Below are 25412 nucleotides of genomic sequence, written 5' to 3' on the forward strand. Positions count from 1 at the left end.
GCGAAAAATAAAGAAAGGGCTCGTCCGGGATTTGAACCCGGGACCTCTCGCACCCAAAGCGAGAATCATACCCCTAGACCAACGAGCCGCGTTAGGATCTATGTTCCCGGTGTGGCTCTCGGTGCTCCGAGCGGGTCCGCCCCGGTCCCGGACTCGCCCCCTCGGCCGCCGCCCGCGGCTCCGCCCGATCCCGGCGTGGAGGAAAATGATGGTGCTTTTGAGGAGCTTAAAAAAAAAAAAAAACCACAGAAAGGTCTGAGGCCCCAGCGAGATTTGAACTCGCGACCCCTGGTTTACAAGACCAGTGCTCTAACCCCTGAGCTATGGAGCCGGCACAGTACTAAGTGGCTCCGCCGTGGTCACCAGGGGGGGAACCCCGAAACTGGCTGCATCGCCCCCAAATTTCCATCACCCCCCCAAAACGTGTCCTAGGCACCAGCCTGGGGCAGCTCCGCTAAACACAAGGACAAACAGCAGCAGCAAGGAGCACGGCGCAGCCAGAAACCACCAGTGTGTTGTACAGCCCACACCCCTATAACATCAAAAATTGGGGTTCAGTCCCTACACTGAACCCCTACGAGAGTCGGGGTTCAGCCCCTGGCACCTGCAGCAGCATTTTTTTTTTTTGCAGGACGTTTGGCCAAAGTACAGGCAGCAAGGAAAGCTCTGCGTTGCTGCCAGTATAACCTGGGTGGTGATGCCCATTTCTCCCCTCTAAGGTTGTCTAAAGGCAAAGGTCGACTCAGTCTTTATCTTCAGCTTTCTATTGCAGCACTAATTTAAGGAATGTGCAAATGTTGGGTTTGTGCTTAACATAAACATATGTGGGGGGAAAAAAACCAAACCACCCCAGTATATATATATATATGCCCCCACGCCAATACATACATGTTTTCACTTAAATTCTTTCTTTATACTTAAATTCTGAGCAGGACAATCCTTCAAACCACAATTCTGATGTTCTCCAGCCCATTAGCAGTCGGGAATAATAAACAGGAGAAGATGAGCACAGGTAGCACCTTCAAATTTTATTTCCAGCACATGGGCTAGGAACAATCTGGGAGGTTTCAAATCCGCTCGGGTGATGTTTTCTGCTTGCAGAAAGTACCAAAGTAGTTTTGGTTTGCTGAAGTAGCATTTCTCACGTACCGACAAGACAAACACCAAGTCACGACATAAGAAATACCGTGTCTCCTGCTAATACCTTTCTTATACTAGGGATTTTTATTTATTTATATCATTTCTACAGTGGCATAGCTTCAGCAGTGGATGGAGCTTAGAAAATTCAGGCATTTTGCTCACCTTTTCACAGCTTGACCTTTCTAAGAGTTGCTGCAGCTTTAAATAATGTGGATTTAAAGCCAAACTCATTTAAAAAAAAAAAAAAAGTAGACCTTCAGGAAACAACCCACCAGCTGAAAATGGAGATGTTCATGCCTAAACCAGTCACCCCCACCTCTTTTTATGACTAATGGCATCTTAAATTCACCTGATCCTGCATTAACATATCTCACAGGAGATGAGTTGTGCTTCATCTCCAGTAGCTCCTGGTCAGATTTCCATTATTTGGGACAGAGCTAAGGGCTCAGCTGTGCACAGAGAAAACCTTCAATGGTGCATGGGAAGATACACTTGTAAACCTGGGAAAAAAGCACCTCTTCACCAAGTTAGCAACACAAACATGGTTTTTTGTGGATTCACTCCACTTCTGGTCTGTTTGGGTTTTGATGTCACCCTTTGCAGGGTCACTTTCTAAGGTGGCCTTTGATAGACAGCATATCTTCACAATCAAGGGCACAAGCTGGTGGAAACCAATTGAAGGTGTTTAGGGCAACCACCCAGCTGCGCACACAGGATCTGTGTGCCCTGGGAGAGAGCTACAGCATTTTCATTTTATTCTGCTGCTGCAACATGGATTTACTGCAGAGATGGGGTTAAACCCCCTAAAACATAGGAAATGCACTTGTTCAACCAACAAATTGTTGGCGTTGGAGGATCATTGGACTTATGAGGATCAGCTATGCACAGAAATGTCTTTTTTCTCATCTTAGAACCAGCCAGGACATGTTTTTCTTGATTAAAGAAAAGCTGCCCCCATTGACCCAACTATGTATTTCCTAAAAAGGACTAGCGTTTTCTAGAAAAGGTTTAAAAGCCAACCTACAATGCCCCAAAACCAGAAACCATATTTTTCATCACTTCAGACAATAATACGCTTATTATTTTTTAAAGGCTGCTTTGTTTTGGCAAAAACAACAGTGAACAGAGCAAGCCACGTTTTAAACATTTGCTGTCTTGGCAAAGAGTGACAACTCCAGAAAAAGAAAACAGAACACAAAAGTAAATGGGTGATTTTGCTGAGAACTGAGCAGTAAAGAGAGCCTGAGGAAATACAAGATTCTGCACTTGAAATCTTCATTACTATGGGCAAAGCAGGATAACCTTGAGGGGCTATTTTGAAAACAACATCTTCTACGTAGAGGGGACCTCAGGAGGAGTTACACAGGAGCACCAAAATTCAGAAACATGGGTCTTGCTCACATCCAGTAGGACCAGTTAATTAGCCGAACTACCTCCTCCTAAGTCTTGTAGAAGTGAAGGCACCTGGGCAGGAGTTCCACTTTTGGCATGGAGGTGGTGACTACAGTTTGTTGGGAGCAATAGCATAATAAAACAATAGAAAATCCCATTAAATTCACTTCAGAAGGAGCAAAACTTTCTAATTTGATTTCACTTGATCAAATAGAAAAGAGCTTTGCCTATTCTGTCTTTGGATGGATGTCCAACATGTCCTGCTCAGTGTTACTCTCTCCACCTTTCCCACAGGACATTTACCCACTAAACATTTCATTTTTAAGTCATTGACACTTATAAAGGGGTGGAGGCTCCACTCCAAAACTTGTCACCAGCTTTAATGTTGATCCTTAGACCCACACAAGAAAAGAAAAATACCCATCCCTTATCAGACTTGGAGCCAGAAACCAACTACCAGTGGTTTCCTTCTCACTGAAGAGGTGAGTTGGTTCAGAGATGGGGTTAAGATGATGACCACAACCTTCTGGAGATTGCTGATGATTTCAGTATCTGTTCTCTGTTTTAAGCTAATCTGAAGACCGTCCTTGTGATATTTTTCCCTGACTACCTGGTTGCCCATCTAGCAGCTATCTGCCTGCCAATGTAACAACGAACCAGACTGCGTGGTTGATTTGAGAGTCTCTTGTGCTCAACTCTGCTGCCTGGGCACCATCCAGTGAAAACCATGGAGACGGGTCCTCAGCAAAGCCCATGAGAAATCTCAGGGGCACAGTTTGATGTACGTAACGGTAGAACAGACCGAAAAGAGAGGGAACACCTTCTCCTGGAAGGCAACATTGAAGGTGAAGATGTGCTGCATGTTGTCAGCATTGTAGAAGGAGACTTCTTCCCCTTCGTAATCCAGGTACACCCTGACCTTATTGAGTTTCTGGCTGAGGCACAGCGGGGTACGTTGGGGCGAGGTAACCGCCCAGTAGCGACCTCCATTTTGCTGCACTGCCCAGATCCCTTCTTCGGGGGAAAACTGCGTCAGACCTTTCCTTCTGACAGACTCCTTGGCCACCCCGAAGGCCCAACCGTCCGAGGCCCCCACCTCCACTTCCCAGTAATGTCTTCCCGACTTGAAGCCTGTGGTAGCCAGCACCCGTGAGTTCGTGTCGAATCTCTTGGGGTTGTCGGGCAGCTCCTGTTTCCTACAGCCCATCCTCACACTCTTGAGGTCTGCAGAGAGGATGAGGAGGTGGTTTGCCGAATCAGGGTCCAGGGTCAGGTCCTCTGTTGATGACAGCAGTGACAGTGATAGTAACTCAATAAGAATTTTTGACAATTAAAAGTCCAAACTGGGGATGTTTTTATCAGTTCCTGAACCACATCCCAACCTCAATAACTGCTCCTTTTCAGCTCCCCAGACAGTCTGTGGTGAAGGAAAGCCAAGTTCAGACCTTGGTTTGGCTTTGAGGTTCTTGAGATGCCTCCTCTCACCATTGACTCTGCAGGAAGCCTGGAGGCTTGGGGCTAATTTTAAGAGGAGTAATTTTAGATGTTAACAAATACGCTGCTTCTCTCTTCCCACACACAGGGACAAGCTACATGTGGTTGGTGAGGAAGGCCCCAGTGAAAGATATGGGACAAGCATCTACCTCACCTTTTCACATCCTCACTAGGGGTTAAGTCCCACCAGGTAAAGGTGAAGAACAACACGGCAAAGCAAACCATGGCAAATGAGGACCAAGGTCTGGTTCAGGATATCCTAGAGGGAGACCTACAACTGCATTGTAGTCTTTGGCTCTTTGATCAGCTGAGCAATGCCACCAGCCAGTACACCCCACAAACACTGACCAGGGGGGACTCATCTGTGCTCCCACAGTGACACCCCAATTGCCTTCATGGAAGGCCAAAACTCATGCTGCTGCTGCTAAGAAATGGGGTAACAACAACAGAAGGACATTAGGAGCAAAGAACACAATAAAACCACATGCAAATGATTAGCAATTATATACAGTAAAAATGGACCTTAGGTCAGGACTTCTTTTCCAAAGAAATTGATATTTTTTTTCTTTTTGTTTCTGGCTCATCTAATGCACCACACACAAGATGGGGTATGCACACCTCTCAGATCATAAACTGCTGAGTATCTGTCCCCAAACTACCCCATGATGACAAGCCCTCATGGAAAGCCATGATCTAAGGTCACCTTTACACACCAGATCACATCTGGACAGCCCAAAAGAAACATGCATGTAGATGAAGTTTGATACTAACATCTTTTCCCCTTCCAAAATCAGGCTCAAAGGAAACAGCGAGCACGCTAGTGACCTCAAATTGTGGTTGTAGTCAGCAAAGTTGCCTCTGGGGGCATCTAAGATGGGACCTTAGAAGCTGAAACATGTTGAATGCTGCACCAGAGTTTATTTAGCTAAAGGTCTTTATGCTCTTTCAAAATCCATAGATTTAGGCCTGAAAATTGCGTATGAAGTCCAAAAAGACCCATGATGGGATTGAAAGCTTCATGGTGTTTCACAGGGTCAGAAAAGTGATAGCAACCACAGGAAAGGGTAAGTCCTTTTTTCCTTCAAAACTTAAGCACCAGGTTGCTCCCCAAAATTGGGTGATTGGCTTTAAAATAACATCTCCTGCCTTTTGCACTATTATATCAGACCAAGAGATAGGTGCTTTCAAAGTGTCCATTAGCAAAAGTTAGGGGAAATGCACTGATGAGCAAATTTCCTTGATGCCAATCTTTTCTTTAAAGAGTGTTTTCCTTCCTTCCTTTTGCATCTCCAGCTGCTGGAGTGATTAGGATTTGGGTTTGAGCTTCAACTCAGCTGCCAGGGGCTGTGAATGATGATTGGGTTGATTTAAAAAAAAAGAATAATATGACTCCAGGAGCTCGGGTGTCATATTAAAAAAAAAAAAGAGCATTCAAAGCTCTTGGAAAAGATGAACTAAGGCAGTCAGAGGAGTGGGATTCAACAACTGCTACAGGGTTTTGGCTGGTCTCTTCCTCACCCCTTGATCCCCCAGCTCTCTGCAGCATAAGCCTTGGCCCAATCCGCTTGCAGAGGGATTGCTGGTATAGTGCACCAGCCGAGTTATACCTCTACACATGCACACACACCACCACGGACATGCAGTGAGGGTCATTTTGCCATTCTGCTTTTAAATGGTGGTCATCAGCCTTTTTTGCCAACCCCTTAGCATTTTCCAGAGGTGTCTGGGGATGTTTGTGAGCAGTCTCGCCCCCCTAAGCTGCATGGTCCTTGGAAAGGATCCAACCCATGGATTGTCCTCCTCTGCCTTCCCCAAGGGCCTTGCAAACCCCATGCTGAAGACTATCATCTTAAAAGCAAGAATAAGCCGTCTCTTCTAAAAGAGGGCTTTGCTTTGCTGGGGTAATTCTGGCTGATCTGGGCATGGCTATGGAACCTTCACGTCAAGGCAGCTGGAGGATGGGGACAGATTTTAACAGCACCTGCCCGTGCCTTGCACCCACTGCAGCGCAAGGTCAGAGGGATCAAGGTGGTGCCAGAACCACTGCAGAGCCCATCACTGTGGTTTCCCGGTTCACTGGCATTCCCCTGTCCTCACTGCCACCAATGAAGCAAAGCAGAGGCTCGTCCAGCATTGAAAAAGTCAATCTGGGCTGGTTTCGCAGGTTGCAAATTCATGACCTCTCATGTGAACTGCTCCTTTGCCAACCCTAGGAGAGCTGGTGAGCAAGTCTTCTCCAGCTTGGCATGATCTGAAAGCAACTGCCTGCCCACAGCCACAATTTCAACAACTTTCTGCAGAATTTAAGTCATCTGACTTTGCGCTGGAGTAGATTATGGAGTGCTCACACCCTCCATCCCAAACCCCAGTGGAAATAGGAGCCTGATCACAGGCCACAGAGCAAATCCAGCAGACTTAAAGCAAGTTGTGGCTTGAAAGGGTACGAAACCATTTTGGGGTTCAAATATCTGTTCTTTCTGTTCCGCACTGTAGTTTTGTTAAGTGTAAACAGGCAGAAAGGACCTAGCTTAGCTGTCAGATCCCCGGCGTCAGCTAGAAAAATCGTCTTTTGACTCTCGAACTGAGCAGGCTGGATCTGGAAATCATTGAGAGAGAAGAAATTAAAAAAAAAAAAAAGAAATCTAGAGTGCCTTTTTTCTTTTTCTCCCTCTCTTTGGCTTTGCAAAACCAGCTTTGCAAAATACAACCACAATTTAAAGTCTTTGCTCCAAGGCGCTATGTCTTAAATATATTCCTTTTACCTTTTTCACCTCTTCCCAGTTCATCTTGCAGGTTTTCTGAAAAGAAGAGACAAGCAAGTAAATAGCAACACCAAGAGAGTCAGAGGGAGCCACAAAATCTTTTATGGGGACCTTTACACCCACACCGCATTGCCAAAGTGCCGTCTTTGCCGATGTGGGACTCGACAGGGAACAAGATCTGAGGATGGAGCAACGCCAGCTCCCACCAGCTTGTGCAATGGGGACAAGCAACAGGGGAAATTCCTGCTAAATATATTCTAATTTTTGTTGTTGTTTTTAAAAAAGCTTCTGGACATCAAGAGAATTTGTTTAACCCTTATTTATCGTGCTTGCCATATTTTGTTCTCCTCGTTGCATTGTGAGTTTCAAACTTGTAGTACAATCTTTTAAGCCAATTATTGCTCCAGGGCGTAGTTTGCGTTTAGGAATTTTTCTCTTCTGGGTCTGCTCTTGCTGGTGCTTGCTTCCTTTCCGAATCCCTCAGCACCATCTCGTGGCTTTGCTGCGTTGCTGCAAGGGGTTCCTTAAATGCAAAGTTTGGCTAGCCCGGCCTCAAACTATTCAAGATGTGAAAATCGCAGGGTTTATTGTACTAAAATTGATGTGCCAGGTTCAGGTTTTTCCCTCTTTAATAAATCCTGCAACTCCTTCGCTGGCAGGGTGAGTCTCCTTCTGTTCATGCACATCTCCAGAAGTCCTTTCCAACACAGTTTACTCTCCTATTTTAGTACTGCTGGCCAGGCATGTGCTAAGGGACCTTGAGACATCTGCAGCATCCCCAGCACTCCTCATCCCTTTTCCCTGACGCCTGGTAAAGGCCAGGCCTATTTTAAATGCCCTGGTTTCATTTCCACGTACCTCTGAATTTCTTTAAGACTTTCTCAAGGACAACGGTCTTGAGGGAGAAATTGCAGATGTGCATTTTCATATCCGTGCATACTGGTACAGGCTTCTGGCACTTCACATCATCACTTCTGCAAAGTAAAAACAATAAGAAAATCATTGCTATTCCCCCCCTTTCCTTTTCATTTGTAGTTGGTAGTGTGCAATGCTCCCACCCCATCCCACCAGCGGTCTGTCCAAGTGCTCAACATCACATTGCGAGGATCACACGTGGATTTCAACCTGCTTGGGCTCAGGACACCAGGATTTACATGTCAACTTTGAAAACCCCCTCAGCTGGTTGTTGGAAAGGGTGTACTGGGTTACAACCACCCAGCTGCTCCTGCTGCAGCTGAAATTTCATTTTTGGAGCTTAAATGGTGCCTAAACTATTGCCCTGGGTGAATTACATATCAGGCAAATAAGATGACTTGGGGTTTCTGGTCTTGCTTGACCTTTGAAGAAACCACCTGGTAGGAAAAGACTTGGTGATAACGCTAAGTTTTCCAAGAAGCTGGAAGAGACCCAGGGCTTGCTCTGAGTAGGGAGGCAAGCTCCGTCTACCCCAGTGCCTCCCTGGGCATCTGGACTGCAAACACTGACCTTTGAACAGTGCTGGTGGGGGAAAAAAGTGTGAAGGAAGGGTAGAAGCAGCACTCCATACCTGCTTATGATGTTCATAACATCCTAGAAAGGAAAAAGAGAGACCGTGTGAAATCATTGTGCAAAGTGCGCTATGTCTCCCCTGGCTCAGAGACCACAAGAGCAATTCCCCTTCATCAAACCCAACCAGAACGTCCATCCCTTACGGCTGCAACAAGCAGGCATGGAGTCATGCCTCAGATGTTTGCTTTCAGCTTTGCAAGGCCACAGTCCCACCAGATCCCACTGAACTATCTGCAGCAACTAAAGATCCAGCTGCTTCTGGCGGGGACCAAGCCTTCCAAATGCTCCTATGCACAATACTCCAGGTTTATGCCCATAGAATCATGATGTGGTTTAGCTTGGAAGGTGCCTTTGGAGGTCTCTTATCCAACCCGTTGCTCAAAACATGCCAGCTTGCCCAGGGCCTTGCCCAGGTGAGCTGGGAGTATCTTCTAGGGTGGTGACTACCAAAACCTGTTTTCTATTCCATTATTTGACCATTGTTGTTGTGAACCCAGGTGTAGGCATCTGGGAGTCTTTGAGATGCTCTAAGGATCTCTCTTCTGATCTCCCACTGCTGAGAAGTCCTACCAACCTGTCCCATGTGAAGTCTTGAGATACAGAAAGATACCTGCAAGTATCCACCTGCTTAAGAGCCAAAGGGACATCATCTGCCATAACTCGGCCACCTAGAAAGCTGGCATTAAACTCACACATCTATGTCTCCATGATATCTGGGCTTCCTTGGTCTAGTCACCACCAAGAAGAGTTTAGGGTACCTCCAGGGGGTGAGTCATCCAACCCTGGGATGGATATTCCAACAGTGGAAATTATTTGCCCTCAGGAAGGGTGGATTATGAAGGTAAATTATAGGCTAAAATACCCTCAATAGATAGTTGCTACAAGGCAAAATTTCACTGAGATGAAACCCATGCTCAGTCCAGCCCATGACACTGTTTGCCCTTTCTGATGCCTTTAAAATAATATAAAGAAGGGCATAAACCATGGCGAGCACGCTGGGCGTGATTCAAACGCAATGCAAAGCTGTACCCATCTCCAAGGGAATGGGAAAGGACTCTGGAGCTGGCTAAGGATTTCCAACATGGCCTTTTAAGAAAAAATCACCTATTTTTACAGGATCATTTTTGCATGCAATGGTGACAGCTGAACAAAGACCACATGAAATGAATTTTCACCCACAGCCAAGTACTGAAACCATCTGCAAATATTTACAGTGCTTTCAACACTCCCTTGGAGGGAATTTAACTCCATGCAGATCTATGTGCACCAGAAGCACAATCTACTTAATCAAAACTTTGTCAATTAAAGATGGTCACCCATTAGCCTTTTGCCATTCGGTGGGGTACAGGACTGCTTGATTTTGGGATGGGCAGCTTGGGTTTGTTTTTCAAACTCCACTTCATCTGCAAAGGAGACTTTGGGTAACAGGGAGGGCTGGATTGGCTCCAGCTTCTTTCTTTGCAGTGCAATCAATACCTGGACTCCATCTGCTCTCTCCCTCATACTTTCCAGCTTGGTTAATAGCTCATTTTGACTTGAAAACCCAGCTCTGCTTTCGGGTCCCAGCCAACCTTCTGCAGCCAGAACTCCGCTGCAAAAACTGGCAAGGAGCCATGTCTTGCTAAGCCCAGCTCCACGTGCTTCTACACTCAACTCCATCCCAAGCCCTCACCAATGCCTTTAAGCTGGAGGAGTGGACATCTGTGAGTTGGCATGCCACAAACCTTCAGTGCTGCAAACCCATCAAGACCTGGATTTGCAAAAGGATTTCCTTGGTTTAGGGATCTAGCCAGTACCGCTGTGGTGGATCTTCATGCAAGCTCTAATTCAGCTTTGAACACATTGAAAAGGGAATTTGTGGGTGCTAGAAAGGTCCAGACAAATTAATGGAAGAAAAATTTATCAGAGACTATTAATTATGAAGAGCACACCTCTGTTTTAGGATGTTCCTGAGCCAGAGATAGTTGCTGTGTGCTATTGCTGGTGCAGCAGAGCTCAGGGCACTCAGACACTGCCATGCACTATCTGCTCATTACAGGTGTCAAAAAAAGAAAAAAAATACATTTATCCTCAAAACACCTCTACAGGATCCAGAAACACAATTAAAAAGGATGAAGAAGGGACAAGACTGAGACCTGAAGGCTCATTTCATCACAAACGTCTCACCTTGAGGAATTCAAGCATGGGCTGCTGGATTTTCTCCTCCAGCTCCGTGATGAGCTTGTTGAGGAGTGTGATCTCCTTGGAGAGGTCAGTGATGTTCTCGTTCTGCCTCTTGGCAATGTTCTTCTCCATCTTCTCCAGCTGCCCCAGGAGGATGTGCTCCTGGTCGTGCAGGAACTGCCTCAGCCTCTCGAACTCCAAGAGCAGCTTCTGCCGCTCGTTCTCAATGGTTTTCTGGGAACGAAATGCAGCAACAAGGGTTTTAAGCTGGTGCAAAGATTTTGGGGTGGAGAGGGGCCACCTGGTGAGTTTGGAGCACCTGCCAGTGTCATTGCTGCTGCTTGCTGGCAAGACTGGGTGCCTTCATCTGGGGAGGGTTGAGGAGATATTGCATGCAGCATGCCTGGACAAAGGCCTTGAAAAGGGGTGGGAATGGGAGAGCAAAGGCCATGGGCAGTTACTCCACAAACAGCCATTATCTTCATTGCAGCTGTGTCCCCACATGCTTTTCTGGAAGGAAGAGGCACCAAACCATGTCTGGGGCAGATACCTCAGCTCCACAGCAGATCTCAGGTGGTTTTTCTTTCCTACACTGGACATGTAGGCTTCCTTTTTCTTCCTTGGGGTGATGGGGAGTTAATCAGCACTCAATGAAGCAGAGGTGGGGACTGGTGGCCAAGAGGTTTCCCCAGTCCCTGTCACCATCTGCTGGTCCCACCACCCAAACTGGGAGAAGGGGTTGTGTAGGAAAACGCACTCAGAGCAACATTTCTCCCTCCCTGGGGGCATCTATATTCTCAGATAAACCCCAGACCCTGCCTTGGTGTGATCTCCTGTTTATCAGCTCTGCCAATATTCCAGTTCCTACTTGGGTTGTCATCACAAGCAAACAAACAAGTCCCCCTTGAGACAAAGCCCAGGGGCAAATGGGAACATTTTGCTCCAGGAAGTGCACTCTTTGGCAGCATGGACGAAGTTGAACATGTTTTGGTTGCTTCACTCTACCCTGCCTTTCAGCACAGGTCCAACAGGTCCGCCTGGCCCTCAAAAAATGGGCCTTCACGCTCTGCCTTTTGCGTCATGTATGAAACCATGGCTCTTGGCAGGCTGGTGCTATTTCAAGCCCTGCCAGCTGGAAAAAAACCCAGCAAATTGTGGTAATAACCCTGTTGCACAGGGATGGTAGAGCAGAAGCATGAGTCCAGGGTGGCCTGATGGTGTTTGTCCCAAGTAGGGGGGGACACGAGCCACTCAAAGCCACTTGTCTGGGGGGTCATGGCCTGGGAGGGGTGTTATTAGCCGGGGGTGGGGGAAAGGCTGTGCTGTCTTCTGCTGCCCCAAGGACAATGAGCTGAGGAAGAGGAGGAAGAGGGAGGAAAGGTAGAGGAGAGTCCTACAGCCAGCCTAGCTCTCAGCGTTGCTCCAGCACCCATCCCCTTGGCCTGCTAAGACAGTGGCTGATGTATTACCAATCCTGGTGGTGAAGGAAGGAGGAAAACATCCATTTGCCTTTTTTGGGCACTGACAGAGTAGTGGTAAGGAGTAGATGGGGTGGCTTGGTGGGTCCTAGCCCCCTCCACGCATCCCAACCTATATCCTTGTCCCCACCACCCCAGAGCACGGCATTGCGGACACGCACCAACAGCTCCTGGGTTTTCTTATCATCATTCACTTTAAACTCCAGCAGCTCTTGCCTCTCCTTTTTCAGGAAATCCAAGCGTCCCTGGATTTTCTCCTAGGAACAAAGAAAGAAGATATTACTGTTTTTTCTTTCTTTCTTTTGCTGCATCTGGTTTCCTTTGCTGCATTATTCTGCCTGCACACAGCTTGTTCTTTGCAGCCATGCAAAGACAAGCAGGATTGCAAGGAAGACACGGGGACACTCTCACCGGGTGAACAGTCTGGCTCAGCTCTGCCCACATTCACCCGGACACCCACGTTTGCAACTCCCAAGGATTGCCACAAACTCACGCGCATGCAGCGAACACAAAGAAAGGAGGCAGAGGATGCCAGGGGAGGGTGCATGCACTGTTTTCATCAGCTGCTGCTACCACCTCCCCCGCGTTTGCTCTTGGCACAAGCAAAACTCAGCCTGCCTTTAATCAACTTAGATTCATCTTTGGATGCTCGCCCAGACCTAAAATAGATGTGGGTGTTTGCTCCATCAGCTATTACCCTACCGATAAGGTGGGTGCCCGCAGGTAGCATTTGCAGCGTGATGCTCGCGTGGCTCAAGCCCAGGGCTTTTGCAGTTGCTTGCACAGGAGAAACTCTGTCTCACAGCCTCCTGGCTGCCCTATGTTTAATCCCACGCTCTCCCCAGCTGCAGAGATGATGTGAATGCATGAGAGGGTTTTGCATATCTGGAGAGGAGACAGGTTTTCCAGGTCTTTGGAAGGCTACAAAGCAGCAGCCGGCTCATTGCAGGGTGGTTGAGCACAAGGCTGAGCATGGGAAAGCCAGCTGACCGCGCGGGGACTCGAGCGAGCACAAGCACACAGTGCAACGCATACCGCCATGAGGCAGAAGGACCTGGGGGGGTCTTCCTCAGGGCATGCGGACAGACAGACAGACAGACAGGTACCTTGTACTCCTCAGATGCCTCATCAACGGGTACCACGGCGTGTGGACGGTGCTCCCGGGACCTGTCACACACCACGCAGATGGTTCTCCGGTCGTCCTTGCAGTAAAGTTTCAGGGCTTCCCTGTGCTTCGCGCAGAGCCCGTCCTCCTCGGCACCCTTGGCCCCGCGAAGGGTGAACTGGCTGATGATCTCGGACATGTTTGCCAGCTGCCGGTTGGGTCTGAAGCTCTTCTGTTGGAAGACCTCTCGGCACTGTGGGCAGGGGAAGTCCATCTCTAGGTCCTTCCAACTCTTGATGATGCATGCCCGGCAGAAGTTGTGCCCACACTCGATGGACACGGGATCTTTGAAGAACTCCAGGCAAACAGAGCAAGTGGCTTCATCCTGGAGATTGCCAGGCAGAAACACCGCCGCCATGGCCTCTCTCCTGCAGGCAAGGACTGATTTCACCGGGGCTGGATGCGGAACATGAATGCTTGGCATCCAGCCCCGAGTGGGCGTTCCTCTTCCAGGAACAAGCCCGCTGCCCGAGGTCACTCCTGCAGTGTCCGGTTTCTTTAAACTGGTAATGAAGACCTCAGCATTAGGGGACAACACGTAGGTGAAGGAAAAAGAAAGCAATGTACATCCCTGCCCTTTGCTCCCCCACAAATACTAGGCTCCCTATCTTCTTTTTTTTTTTTTTTTTTTTTTTTTTTAAGGAGGGAGGTGGGAAAAGGGAAATCATTTGGGATATGGCCACCAGATCTGGGTCTCGTTGCTTTTTGGCTGACCTGGTGCTAAATGCAAGATCTGAGTCCTGAGGCTTGTGTTTAGCAGCTGCTCTAGGCTCTGATCCAGGTAATCATCTGAGCTCTCGTTAAAGACCCATTTCTCCCTTGATGCTTCAGCTTGGGACTCAGATGACTTGGTTGAGCTCCAGGGCTCAACAGGGACCATAAAAAGCAACAGGAGAAAGGGAATACACAAGGATGCAAAGTCCATATCAAGATCTGGGGGTGAGTTTCCCAAATCCATAAAGATTAAGCTCTGGATTGGGGTCCTGCATCTCAAAAAATACTTTTTGTCTTCCAGGAACATTGTGTGCAGCTTTGGAGGTCTTGCATTAAATGGGAATGATAATTATCATATGAGAACCTTCCTTGGCTGGGGTTTATCTATAACATGGTCATGTCCACATGAGCAGCTCACCAAAGCTCTTGTTATGGAGAACAGAGATAAAAGTGAATGACAGTCATCTAGTTACTGGGGGGTGTGTCACATTACCATCAACAGAGAAATGCAGGCAGTTCTGGAGAATTATCATCTTCTCCTAATGAGGACTTGAAAACAGATCAAGTGATCCTATCCATAAATGCTGGTTTCAAAGTCAGCCCAGTTGATCTGACACATCCAGGTTGAGATCTTTCCCTTGGAGACATCTGGAGCTAAGGGGAGACAAACCCCAACTCCAGAGGTTGTGCTGGAGGAGTTACATTAGCAAAACTAGTCTTGGTGTCCTGATGCCAGGGGTTTGCAAAGGGTTTCTGATTTGTATTACAGGTTGCGTTCATCCTGATACCTTTGCAATTGGGGAAAAAACACTGAGGGGAGTATCCATCCTCCACTTGAACCTCTCGTGTAACTTTAAAACTTTTCTGGCATTCACATTTTCTAGCATCTGCTAAACAGGAGCATCAGACTTCAGGCATGCATATACTGCTAATCCAGACTCACTCACTTGGGACTAGAAATGAGCTTTTTTTGTGTCAGTTTAAAGACAATTCTGGGCTTGGAAAGGAATCCCTCATCTTCTCACAGGAAAATAAAATCTAAATACCGGTGCTTGCTATGACCCACGTTAGTTTGTGATCAGAAATAAGACAGAACAAATGACTCAGGCAAGTAGCAGAATATATATATATATATTTATATGTATATATTCACACAGAGACTCATATATATAGAGGGCCATACATATGTGCACACATATATTCCTTTATATGCAATTATACCCGTTTATATGTACACAGTTCCCTATGGAAGAGGAATTTTTCTGCAGACAACCATTTCCAGCTCTGTGCATATTTATCTACCTACCCCTTCTCATATAAATTGATATATATTTGTAGGCACATGCACATCACTCCATGTGGAAGGGAAATTGCCTTCTCTTCCACCTTCCATTTCTCTTGATCTGCAAATAAACACTAACTATATATTTTTTCCCATGTCATGCATACATTTTTGATTACATATCTGCAGAGAGAAAGGAAGAGGTAGTGGTCTATGAGCTGGAGAGAAATCCATATGCTATCCAGAGATGCATAAATAGCAAAGGAAAAAACAAAAAAAAAGCAAGACACCTCAACAGAAGCAATGGGCAGACCCGTGGGAAAAACAGAAGGAGAATAAGGTGGGTATAGGGAAAAAAAAGGACAGACAACCTCTGGACAGACAGACAAGCACATCCCACTGCCCTCCCTATTCCCCAGCTGACCCCGCATACCTCGGAGCGGAGGCGTAGGAAAGGGGCATCCTCCCGAATCGCCCAACCTTTTGCATTGGGAGGGTGCTAGTGGGGGGCAGGTGGGGGGTGAGCCTGGTGGCTGAGTGGTCCCAGTAGGAAGCAGCCCGTGGAAGTCGCTCCACCATGCTCTGACGAAGGAAACCAGCCCGAGCCCTGGATGCCTCTGACATTTTGGCGCTGCTCAATCTCCTGCTCCTTCCCAGCCCTTGGTTGCCCCATTTGTCCCCTCTGTCACCCCCCCCCCCCCCCCCCCATCTCACTTACCATTCCTTCCCCTCCCCCATTGCATCTATCCTGGGCACCCACCGATCTCGCTTCCCTACTCCTCCTCCTCCCCAGCTGCTCCAGCTCTGCTCTCCTCCTCTGTGCCAAAGCGCTTTTCCCTGCCCAGAGCCAGGATCACATTTCTAGCACCTCCCTCCACCTGTCTCCAAGCCCAGACCTTCTCCACAGGGTCTCTGCAGCCCTTTAACCCTCTCCAATGCCCCATCCCTCCTTCCAGAGGAGCAGGGGCACTCAGGAAGGAATGAAGCTTTTCATCCCTCCTCCAAAGCCATCAATGAATGATTTATCTCCCAGCTCATATTTGGGGCAGCAACATGCAAAGAAGGGCAGAAACATCTCCTGCAGGACATCTCCCACCTACCATGGGTGGCTTGTTTAGTTAAGAAGAGGTTGGGACATCCAAAACAGCAAGGAGGAGGGAAAACAAAAGGAAAACGCAAGCTAATAACATCGTTTCTTGCAGGACTGGCTTTTGGTACCAAACCATCCTGGGGCTGATCATCCTTTGGAGTTTTGTCCTATGTTAGGTGAGTCCAGGCACATTGAAGCTCTCATGCCTGTGCTTCCAGGTAGAACATGGGTGAGCAATCACTGTTCTGCACTGGTGTTCCCCCTGCTTAACCCAAAACTGGACTCTGCTACAAGACTGAATGGAAGAGATTCAGGGTCAGTCCCAAGGCTGGAAGGAGTATCCTCCAAACTTCCCATTCCAGAAACAGGTTGGAAGTTGAACCTGGCTCCAGAAGACACCCATATCTGCACAAGGAAGAAGCCCCCACAGCCACATAGGAATCTCTGCAGCCATCAGTTTATCTGCAAAACAAACTCTCCAGAGGGTAATAATCAAAAGGAACATCCCTCTGCTCCCCAGTGCAGTAGACAGGATTTTATCTTCATTAAAAAACCTATGATCTGTCATTTAGCTAAATAACTTCTTGCAGCACTGAACTTTACCTACAAATGCCTCAGACAAAAATAAACCCTCTTTTCCCTTTCCCCCCCTCTCCCTTGTGCTGCAATAAGACAGAAAAAGTCCAAAACACCCACTGTCCTACACCAGACAGTGACAACAGCAGAATCTCCACCTCTACGTGATTCCCACACTTTATGCTCACAGTTTCTTCTCCCACCACAGACGTTTTGCCCTCAAAGATATGGGTGAGGTTAAAAAAAGCTCATTTATTTTAAAACTGCCTATAATGCATTGCCCTCTCCTCTTCAGGGCCTTTGGGCTGCAGACAGCAACTACAGGTGTCCTGAACTGATCAAGCTGTTCCTTTAGGTTTCATCTGAAGTCAACAGCAGGAGTTTGGTACCTCCTGAAGGGCCATTGATTATATTAGATGGATGTACATCCAATGGATTACATTGTCTACATTAGATGGATGACTCAACTTCTGTTGACTAGTAAGGGAATTTTAGGTTAGCACAGGTGAAATAAATAACTAATATCTACTAGATATACATGTCCTTTAATTTCTCTTTGCTTCTAGTGGCTCCCTGATGCTCTCCTTTGCAACCCTTGGTGAAAAGTTCCCAACAAAGAAGTTCCCAGCCTTGCACTGTAGAAAAAAATGGCATGCAACCAGGGGAAAGCACCTTGGCTTGCCCTTGGGGTTTTAGTAGCAGGATTATGTTCAGGGCCACAAGCTGCTTCCAGACCACCAGGAATGCTGAGTCTGAAGAACTGTTAATAGAGTCTGTCTGGAGAAGGAAAACATTCACACGAGCCAAATTCAGCTGCCAGTTATAAGCCTGCAAGTTTATTGCTAGAGCTGAAACAAAATCAGGCCAGATGCACAGGGGAGCCCTGCAGACAGAGCGGGTCCAACCATCCTAATTTGGTTGGTGATAATCATTCAGGATTAAATTGAGGACTCATAGCATTGAAATGGCTGGACCACATCAGTAGCCCTGATCCTGTCCCCGCTGCAGTCTAGTCTCTGGGGTCCTCATCCCACTCTTCATTGCAGAGGTCCGTCTCGCAGCAGGAATACCGGGATGTCAGGCGGGACTCTGCGTCGGATGCCCGTTCTCGGCCACAGTTCATTGCAGAGGTGCAGCCTTGCTGGTAATAGAGAGTCACCTTCCCTACAGAGGTGGTGGGCAGAGAGGGACCATGGTTAGAAGAAAGCAGTATTAACTAATAAAAATCAGCAGTGGGCTTTGGAGTGACCAGATGAGAAACTAGCCCCTTAAATAGCGCACCCAAATGAAGTCAGACCTTGCTTGTTTTAATTAGGAGAAAGAGCTAAGTAAGGCATGTGCACACACAGAAAAAAACCACACGGCTTCTTCAGGAGACAGCCTCTTCTTTGCCTAAAAGGGACTTTTTTTAACCATACATAGGGCAAACTCCATCGAGAGATGGAATTTGGCCCCTTGTGTTAGCCCTTTCCCACATCAGGTTCATCATTGCATCCTCATTCATTCTGCAAATCAATTTGGTTTTCCAAAGACAAGGACAACCCACACTGAACCAAAGGAAACAAATGGCTTTGACACCCCCACACTACGTACCCAGGGAGGTTTTAATGATGGCACATCTCTCCCTTCGCTCACAAGTCGTTTCATTTGCTCCCCGGAAACATCCAATGAAGGGAATCTTGTACTTGCAGACTTTGCATTGAAGAGCCTCAACTGCAGCAGACAGAGAAGAGGCAATGAACCTGGGGCTCTGTTCTGCAGAGCTGTGGGGAGTTTTGCTTCAAACACCCCTACAATAAGGTGGGGGTGACCCCAGAGAAGATGGTCCTTTCCCTGGTGGGCTCTACAAGTGTCACCTTCACTAACAGACCTGGTAATGAGAGCCCTCATCTGTAGAGGAGAGGCAAATGATGCCTACAGACACTTAACCCTTCTTGGCAGAGCTTTGCAGACAGACATGGCCTTGGGTGAAGAAACCACACTATGGACCCACAGAGAATAAATGTGGATGTGGGCTCTGGGGTGGGGTTCATCCAGCTGAAATGGGGTTCATCCACAGCAAGACCATCACAACAGCTCTCTGGGGAAGAGCAGGTGTACATCTAGCCCAGGATCCAGCAACCTACAGCTGAAGCTCCTGGCCCAGAGGAGGTCTCTTCGGATTTAATAGCTCCTCTGGAGAGTGAGTGGAGAGAAAGTAATTTTCATTCAAGCAGTGATGAAAACAGTTGCAGAGATTTCTCTCCACTGACTGTAGACTCGGAGCAGGTGACACCCAGCTCACACAGTGACAACCTTGCAGACATCAAGAGCTTGGCAAGACCCATCCAACCACCATCAGATATTCCCTTGCCCTTTATTAAATCCCATTTAACTGTGACCCTCCACTTACCAACTCCAATGCACAAGACAAGGGTCAGCCCCATGAAGAGCACCTTCATCTTGGGAAAGGGGACAGATCCTGACCTCCCAGCTGCACCTCAGCCCAGCACAGGGTTACCTATGAACGAGAATGGCTCAGGCAGTTTATTAATCCCTGTAATGAGTTTCCTCAGTGATCAGCCTTCTATAGCAGGGGGAAAACCAATCAGGCAAAAACCTCATAGTATGGATGTTTGTGATGTCCCTTTTGGGGCAAAACAAGTAGAGAAACTTGAAGCACATTATTAGACAAACCTCAAACACCTTAAAAAGCTGAAATACAGGCAATTCCACCTTTCTGCTCTATTAATTTTATTAGCCATGCTTTCAAGGCAGAAATCTCCCAAGTGAATAAAATGATCTTATGAGAAAAAAACCCTCATTTCTTTATTTCTTAAGATGCTTCCACCTCTTGCTTAGATGTAGCACCAGCAAATGTCTGTACCCAGAAACAGGCAGGTTTGGGAAAGGGAAAAAAATTTGAGCGCCCAACGTGGGGCTCGAACCCACGACCCTGAGATTAAGAGTCTCATGCTCTACCGACTGAGCTAGCCGGGCTGCAAAAATCCTCTATTTCCACTAATTTTCTGGCTGAAAGTGTAAATTCAGTGCTGATTTAGTAAAGTGCCCCATTTTACAAGTATAAAAGTAGGGGTATTCAAATAAGTCGAAGCTCTTCCCTGGGAGATTTAAGAGGGTGTGTTGGGATGGTGCCAGCAGGCACAAAATGCAGAAAGACAACACAGAAAAGTCCCAATAGCAAAACCCCAAGAGAGGGTCCCTTACCAGACTCTGCTTTCCCCTCCAAGGTCCGAGCATCCACCGTCCCTGCGTCCCCACTGCCTTTATTCCTCTCCTGCACTTGGGCTGACTCAGGGCCTGAACGACCTCAGAGCCAACAGGGGATATTGTTTTGTGGGAACAATGCTTCTGCTCGCACCTGGGCAAACACAGCTCCTCACCGAGCCCGGACAGACCTTCCAGGACATGGAGTCATTCATTACATTGGTGAGTCTACAGGCTGTCAGGTCCTTTAATCTCCCTTTGTGCAGAGAAACAAAGTTGGGAGCTGGGGGTGAAGTCAACCCAGGGTTAACTCTGCAGGAAAGACCCAAAGAGGGTCTTTTTTATAGACCTCTGAGTAAGCCTATAGCCCTTCTCTGCTTGTGAAGGAGCACCTTCACAAGTCCCCTTTTGAGACTAGCTAATTGGGGTTTTCCTCCACAAATAGCACCAATAACAGGGGTAGAAGGACGTGCCTCATCCTGTTTGGGGGTCCTGCCAAAAAGCAAACCCTCCCTCCACTCTTCTCTACCCCCCTCCCTCTTCAGCTTCATGTTTAATCACACTTATTTATCCCACTGGGTGCAGTTTTTCATGGAGCAGAGAAGAGACTGAAAAAACCCAAGGGCTGGGAAACATTCACCTGATCCTAGAGCCCATTTCTCCTAAGCTTGCAAGTAGGACTTTGCATAAGAGAAAAGTTTCAGCACTTCCCATTCTCTCCTTTCCTTGCCTATATTTTTCTGGTTTTAATTTTCTTATCCAGCCTTTCCTCAGCTGAGCTACTCCATGCATGGGACCTGGAATAGCTAAAACATGCTCTTCTCACACCCCTTCAAGCCAAAGGCTCCTGTGGACCAGGATTGTTGGCTTCCTTTAAAACACAGATGGGTGGCAGAGCTGCATGAACTGCTCCATTACTCCATATGGAGCAAACAAGCTTGTGCCATGGCCTTGATGGGACATGGGTAGCTGAAAGCCAGTTGACAACTCCTGTGGGTGGATGCTTGCTTAATGCAACAAGAAGTGCTCCAAGAACCAACACAACTCATGGACCACATGTGCTTGAGAAATATGGCTCATAACAGAGCCTGGAGGCTGGTGTCCACAGTCAGATCTCTTTTCTGGAGGGTTTAAGCCGCATGGTTATGGCCTTAAGTAATGACATGTTTAATTAGGACATGATTCTAAGAAACCTGCCTACCTGCTCCAAGTTATTTCCAAGTCCTTTGGCTTCACCTGTACCAACCCCAACGCAATGTTTACGCAGCTGTTCTTGTGCTGACAGCACAAATACACGATACCTGCATTTTCTCAAGCATGAAGCCAAGCTCAACTCCTCCAGGCAGCCAGAACCAAAGAAAAGTGGATGAAGTTCCCAGAGGGTTGGGTCCTTGCATGAGTTCAACGCTCATCCTGGTCCAGACAACTCAGGAGATAAGTATTCTGTAATACTTTCCTAGTGTGAAGCTCAGCTTGGTTTCGTCTCTGCTGTACAGCACTGTTCACCCTGCTCTTACATGTGGTACATCCTCTGCTGTTGAGCAAAAGGCTTAGATCTAAACCAGAAGGGATGCTCTCAATCTATGGCATTAAATATAAGAAAATAGGGTATTAAATATTGGGGGGGTTCTGTGCTTAGAAGCTTTGTGCTGTAAACTGAACAATGTGGATTTCCTGGGATTTATCAGGTACTTTGAGAGCATTTGGTACAGCAGGTAACACCTTGTTGTTCGCCTGGGGTTGGATTTGCTCCTATTTATTACCCAGTTCCAGTCTGGAGAGGTTTACATGGCTCAAAGACTGCATAAAGCAATAATAAATAACAACGTTAGGGCTTGATATAACAGCAAGTAGGAATCACTCTGCAATACTGAAGGTGGAAGGAGAATTTAAAACAGAGACAAATGATGGCAAGGGTGAGAAAGGAGGCAGATAGAAGGCATTTTTCCTCTTTCCAGAGGAAGGGAAAGCCACCCTGACTCCCATATGATACTGGATTTGTCAGGAGATGCAGCTCCTTCCCCTCCTTTTCCCATGACACGTCCCAGCGTTGGTGCTCCGGCCCGTGTTAAACCACCCCAAAATTTTTCCTGGGAGCCCTGAGCTGAAGAAAAGTGGAACGCCCAACGTGGGGCTCGAACCCACGACCCTGAGATTAAGAGTCTCATGCTCTACCGACTGAGCTAGCCGGGCTCTAGCGAATTAGGGGATGGTGCAGCTTCTGAGCATCAGCGCAGATGCAGGCAGTGCGGTGGGCGGGGGGAACCTGGGGGGGTCCGTCTCAGGAGAGAGGCTACAGCCGGGAAAGCTCCAGCCTGGCAGATTTGTTTTATTTCTTCTGCTGTGGCTGCTGGAGTGCCAAGTCCCCTTTGGTCTGCATCCAACCAGACCCTGCACCCACACCCGGGAGAGCTCGGCCACCGGACAAGAGTGGGGGGGGGGGGGACGGACGACGGACGGACTCGGGATGCTCCGCATTGCGCAGCTGGTTCCAGTAAACAAATAAAAAAAACCCAAACCGTAAAAATCGCTTTTCCCTGACCGGGAATCGAACCCGGGCCGCGGCGGTGAGAGCGCCGAATCCTAACCACTAGACCACCAGGGAGCTGTGAGAACTGGTGTTTTTTTCCCCCGGATATAACGCCAGGTATGGGGGACACAAAAGATTCAGGTTGTATTTGATGCACAGGAGGGTCTCTGTCTGTTTTCCTCCTCCTTTAGCAGCTAAATGGTAAAATCCTCCCAGGCCAACACATCCTTAGGTTTGTCTTCTGCTGCCATCCAGCGGTGGGCCCTTCTCAGTGGATTCTCCAACACTTGGGAGTCCAGAATTTACTTCAGAAAGGTCTTGCAGCCACCAAATGCCTTTTTTCCCCCCTCCTCCTGGGGACACCCTATCTTCAAACACGTGGGGTTTCTGTCTGGTCCTATCAGAAGCAGAAGGTTTTCCCAACTTTCCAGCTGCTGGATTCATCTCCATGCATTCAACTGGATGGAAAACACCCCAGAAGCCACAAGTTCCTCCACTTCTTGGGTGTGATATAAGGGTGAAAGAGAGCAGATTACTGGCAACTCAGTAGCTCTATAAAAAATACACAGCGCTGTGGATGAAGATGTTGCTGCAAGGGGATCAGTCTGATCCTTGGGATTCAGGTCATTTACTGCTTTTTCCTCATTTTTGGGCATCTTTCCCCTGTTTGATTACAGTTCAGTCATTACACAGACCTCTTCCTCCAACTACTGCACACAGATCTCCAAGTTTTACAGGACGGTCTCCATTTTCAGAAGAGATTCACTTCAACTCCTAACATGCCACAGTACAGGTAACATTATATTGGCACATATCTGCAATTGGAATAGAAATAAGACTGGAGGAGGATGAAAACAGTTCAGCAGAAAAAGTGCTGCAGTTTCCCCTGCCAGGCTCTTTATATCTGACTTTCTGGAAGAATGGAAATATGAACAGCAAAGAGCTTTAACAAAAGCCACATGGCAATGTAGGTCAGCAGAGATACAGCAAGGAGGGAAAAGCCCAGATTTAATGACAGTGGGTTGTGCTCCAGAGAGTTAATTGAATGTGGAGCTGAGATTTTGGCTGCTGTTCTAGGTCATGTCCCAAGAACAAATAATTCCATCCAGAAGCAGGAATGCATGACTGCAAAGTCTCATCCTCCACACAGTCTTATTTTTTCAGCCTATTCGTGGGATGAATGAATGCAAAATGTGTCAGGGGGAAGGGAACAAATTTGTTGCTTGGTTTTGAGCACAGCAGAATCATATCTTTGGGTACAATATCCAGGAATGGAGCTGAGCCACAACTCAAGCATGGGAGGAAATTCAACCTGGACAAGAGAGAGGCTGGATGGGAGAGTGAAGATGCAAGAGAAAGAGCTGAGAAATATTTAAGTAATATTTAAGTCAGAGAAATAGCAGCATCCCAGGAACAAAACCAATATCATGCAGAGACAGCACATTCATCATTATGCAGCAGAAAAAAACTACCCCCTTAGCATATAACCCCCAATGCTGGATAATTCCCACCCTGGGCTCTCTAGTCATGGTCTGTCCTATGGTACCTGAGCGAGGGCAGCAGGGAAGTCTGTGGGCAGCAGGTAAGGTTGAAAGCAAGCTGGGAATACAGCCTATGGAGTGGATCAGCAGTGTCCACAGCCATACAGGAATGCTCCTTCAAAGCAGCTTGCAAAAAAGGCAAAAATTTCAGGACTGAGCTTAAATAGAGCCCCGGGGCATGAGCAGGGGGCGGGGATGTGGGGGTGTCCCAGGTGGGGATGTTCAGGGCCACTAATGCTCATTAGTGCCTTCAGCTGGGCATCTGGTCTTTCCACATTAGGAATAAGGGCTGATGGTCCCCAAGGGCACAGCAGCATCACTCTGTGTGAGCTCAGGACATGACAATACAGTCTTCTTTCTCTGTATCAAGGTAGGTGATGGAAAAAGATGAGATCTGATGAAGCAGCAGGATGTAAATGCAAATTCTTCCTCTCTATCCATGTGAAAAAGAAAATGCCTGAAATTATGGATGTAAAAGTGCTGTGACAAAGCAGTTACCTCACGCCCTGCACTGGTCTCAGGTTCAAAACCAACCCGAAATAAGCACGACATCCAATCTAAAAGAGCATATGGATGTCCTTTATAAGCACATTGCAGACAGGAGTGGAAAAGAGTAGAAGACAAGAAAAAAAACACAAAACCCGTGTTTCTGCCTGGTTTCGAACCAGGGACCTTTCGCGTGTTAGGCGAACGTGATAACCACTACACTACAGAAACCTGGAAAAGGTCCTCCTGGGGGTCCTATTTCTGGAAATGCAGAACAAAAAGGTGGTTTCACTGAGTTCTCCCCATTCCCAGGGATCCTCCCCACACCCGTTTGCCCTTTTTTTCCTCCTTCTCACTCTCCTTTTTTTCCCCTCATCTGCCGGGAACAACAAACACAAAAACTTCTCCCTTGCCCCTCGCCCAACACCCATACGGGCCACCCTTCTTCATGAGCTCTTGAGGGTGCTCAAAGCAATGCACACGGCCAAGGGAAAACCAACACGTGTGCTGCTTCTGACAGACAGAGGGAATTCCCCACTTCAAGATCATTTTGAAGGGACGGAACGCACCACGAAGACGCCTTCCCCAGGGATACTCCAGAGAGGACTAGGAGTCTCCAGACATCGCTTTGCAAGGGGCAGGGCCAAGGTCCCTTCTCCGGCTGGCCACACCAGAGCTAAATGACACGCGGGTGTCATCGTCCTCGCACACAACGTCCCAACTCCCTTAATAGTTGCAAGGCAGGGAGGGAAAAACCGTAAAAAAGGGCTGTTTCTGCCTGGTTTCGAACCAGGGACCTTTCGCGTGTGAGGCGAACGTGATAACCACTACACTACAGAAACGG

The 25412-nt window shown here is 47.6% G+C and overlaps 1 protein-coding gene and 7 non-coding genes across 10 annotated transcripts; all 8 read right to left on the reverse strand.

The window, feature by feature from the left end:
• Positions 1–16: 16 nt before the first annotated feature.
• On the reverse strand, positions 17–88 carry TRNAP-UGG. Its single transcript has one exon. It is a non-coding gene; the product is annotated as a tRNA-Pro (tRNA).
• A 170-nt stretch (positions 89–258) lies between these two features.
• Positions 259–331, reverse strand: TRNAT-UGU. Its single transcript has one exon. It is a non-coding gene; the product is annotated as a tRNA-Thr (tRNA).
• A 682-nt stretch (positions 332–1013) lies between these two features.
• Positions 1014–15891, reverse strand: LOC115337901 (E3 ubiquitin-protein ligase TRIM7-like). 3 transcript variants are annotated; one of them, XM_030006330.2, is made up of 8 exons: positions 15857–15891; positions 13084–13510; positions 12139–12234; positions 10503–10733; positions 8335–8357; positions 7647–7762; positions 6789–6824; positions 1014–3810 (listed from the first exon to the last, which is right to left on the reverse strand). In XM_030006330.2, the coding sequence occupies exons 1-8, from the start codon at positions 15874–15876 to the stop codon at positions 3296–3298; spliced, it is 1464 nt and encodes a 487-aa protein (XP_029862190.1). In that variant the 5' UTR covers positions 15877–15891; the 3' UTR covers positions 1014–3295. The 3 variants fall into 3 exon arrangements, with proteins under 3 accessions (XP_029862190.1, XP_029862188.1, XP_029862187.1); XM_030006328.2 differs by lacking the exon at positions 15857–15891 and adding an exon at positions 15572–15811; XM_030006327.2 differs by lacking the exon at positions 15857–15891 and adding an exon at positions 15572–15811 and having other exon boundaries at positions 13084–13645.
• Positions 15892–19710: 3819 nt separating this feature from the next.
• TRNAK-CUU lies at positions 19711–19783 on the reverse strand. The gene has a single exon. It is a non-coding gene; the product is annotated as a tRNA-Lys (tRNA).
• Positions 19784–22131: 2348 nt separating this feature from the next.
• TRNAK-CUU lies at positions 22132–22204 on the reverse strand. Its single transcript has one exon. It is a non-coding gene; the product is annotated as a tRNA-Lys (tRNA).
• A 340-nt stretch (positions 22205–22544) lies between these two features.
• TRNAE-CUC lies at positions 22545–22616 on the reverse strand. The gene has a single exon. It is a non-coding gene; the product is annotated as a tRNA-Glu (tRNA).
• Positions 22617–24726: 2110 nt separating this feature from the next.
• Positions 24727–24799, reverse strand: TRNAV-AAC. Its single transcript has one exon. It is a non-coding gene; the product is annotated as a tRNA-Val (tRNA).
• Positions 24800–25337: 538 nt separating this feature from the next.
• On the reverse strand, positions 25338–25410 carry TRNAV-CAC. The gene has a single exon. It is a non-coding gene; the product is annotated as a tRNA-Val (tRNA).
• Between the last annotated feature and the right edge of the window lie 2 nt (positions 25411–25412).

The sequence above is a fragment of the Aquila chrysaetos genome, unplaced genomic scaffold, assembly GCF_900496995.4.
Source record: "Aquila chrysaetos chrysaetos unplaced genomic scaffold, bAquChr1.4, whole genome shotgun sequence".
Lineage (NCBI taxonomy): Eukaryota > Metazoa > Chordata > Aves > Accipitriformes > Accipitridae > Aquila > Aquila chrysaetos.

What these genes read in the sequence shown, in the direction of transcription:
- LOC115337901 (XM_030006327.2), bottom strand. Translation starts at nt 15,762, where the DNA reads ATGTCAGAGGCATCCAGGGCTCGGGCTGGTTTCCTTCGTCAGAGCATG. An exon ending in TCCTACGCCTCCGCTCCGAG is followed by an intron (nt 13,646 to 15,571) that starts GTATGCGGGGTC and finishes CTTCATTACCAG; the next exon opens with TTTAAAGAAACCGGACACTG. An exon ending in AGAAAACCCAGGAGCTGTTG is followed by an intron (nt 10,734 to 12,138) that starts GTGCGTGTCCGC and finishes TTTCGTTCCCAG; the next exon opens with AAAACCATTGAGAACGAGCG.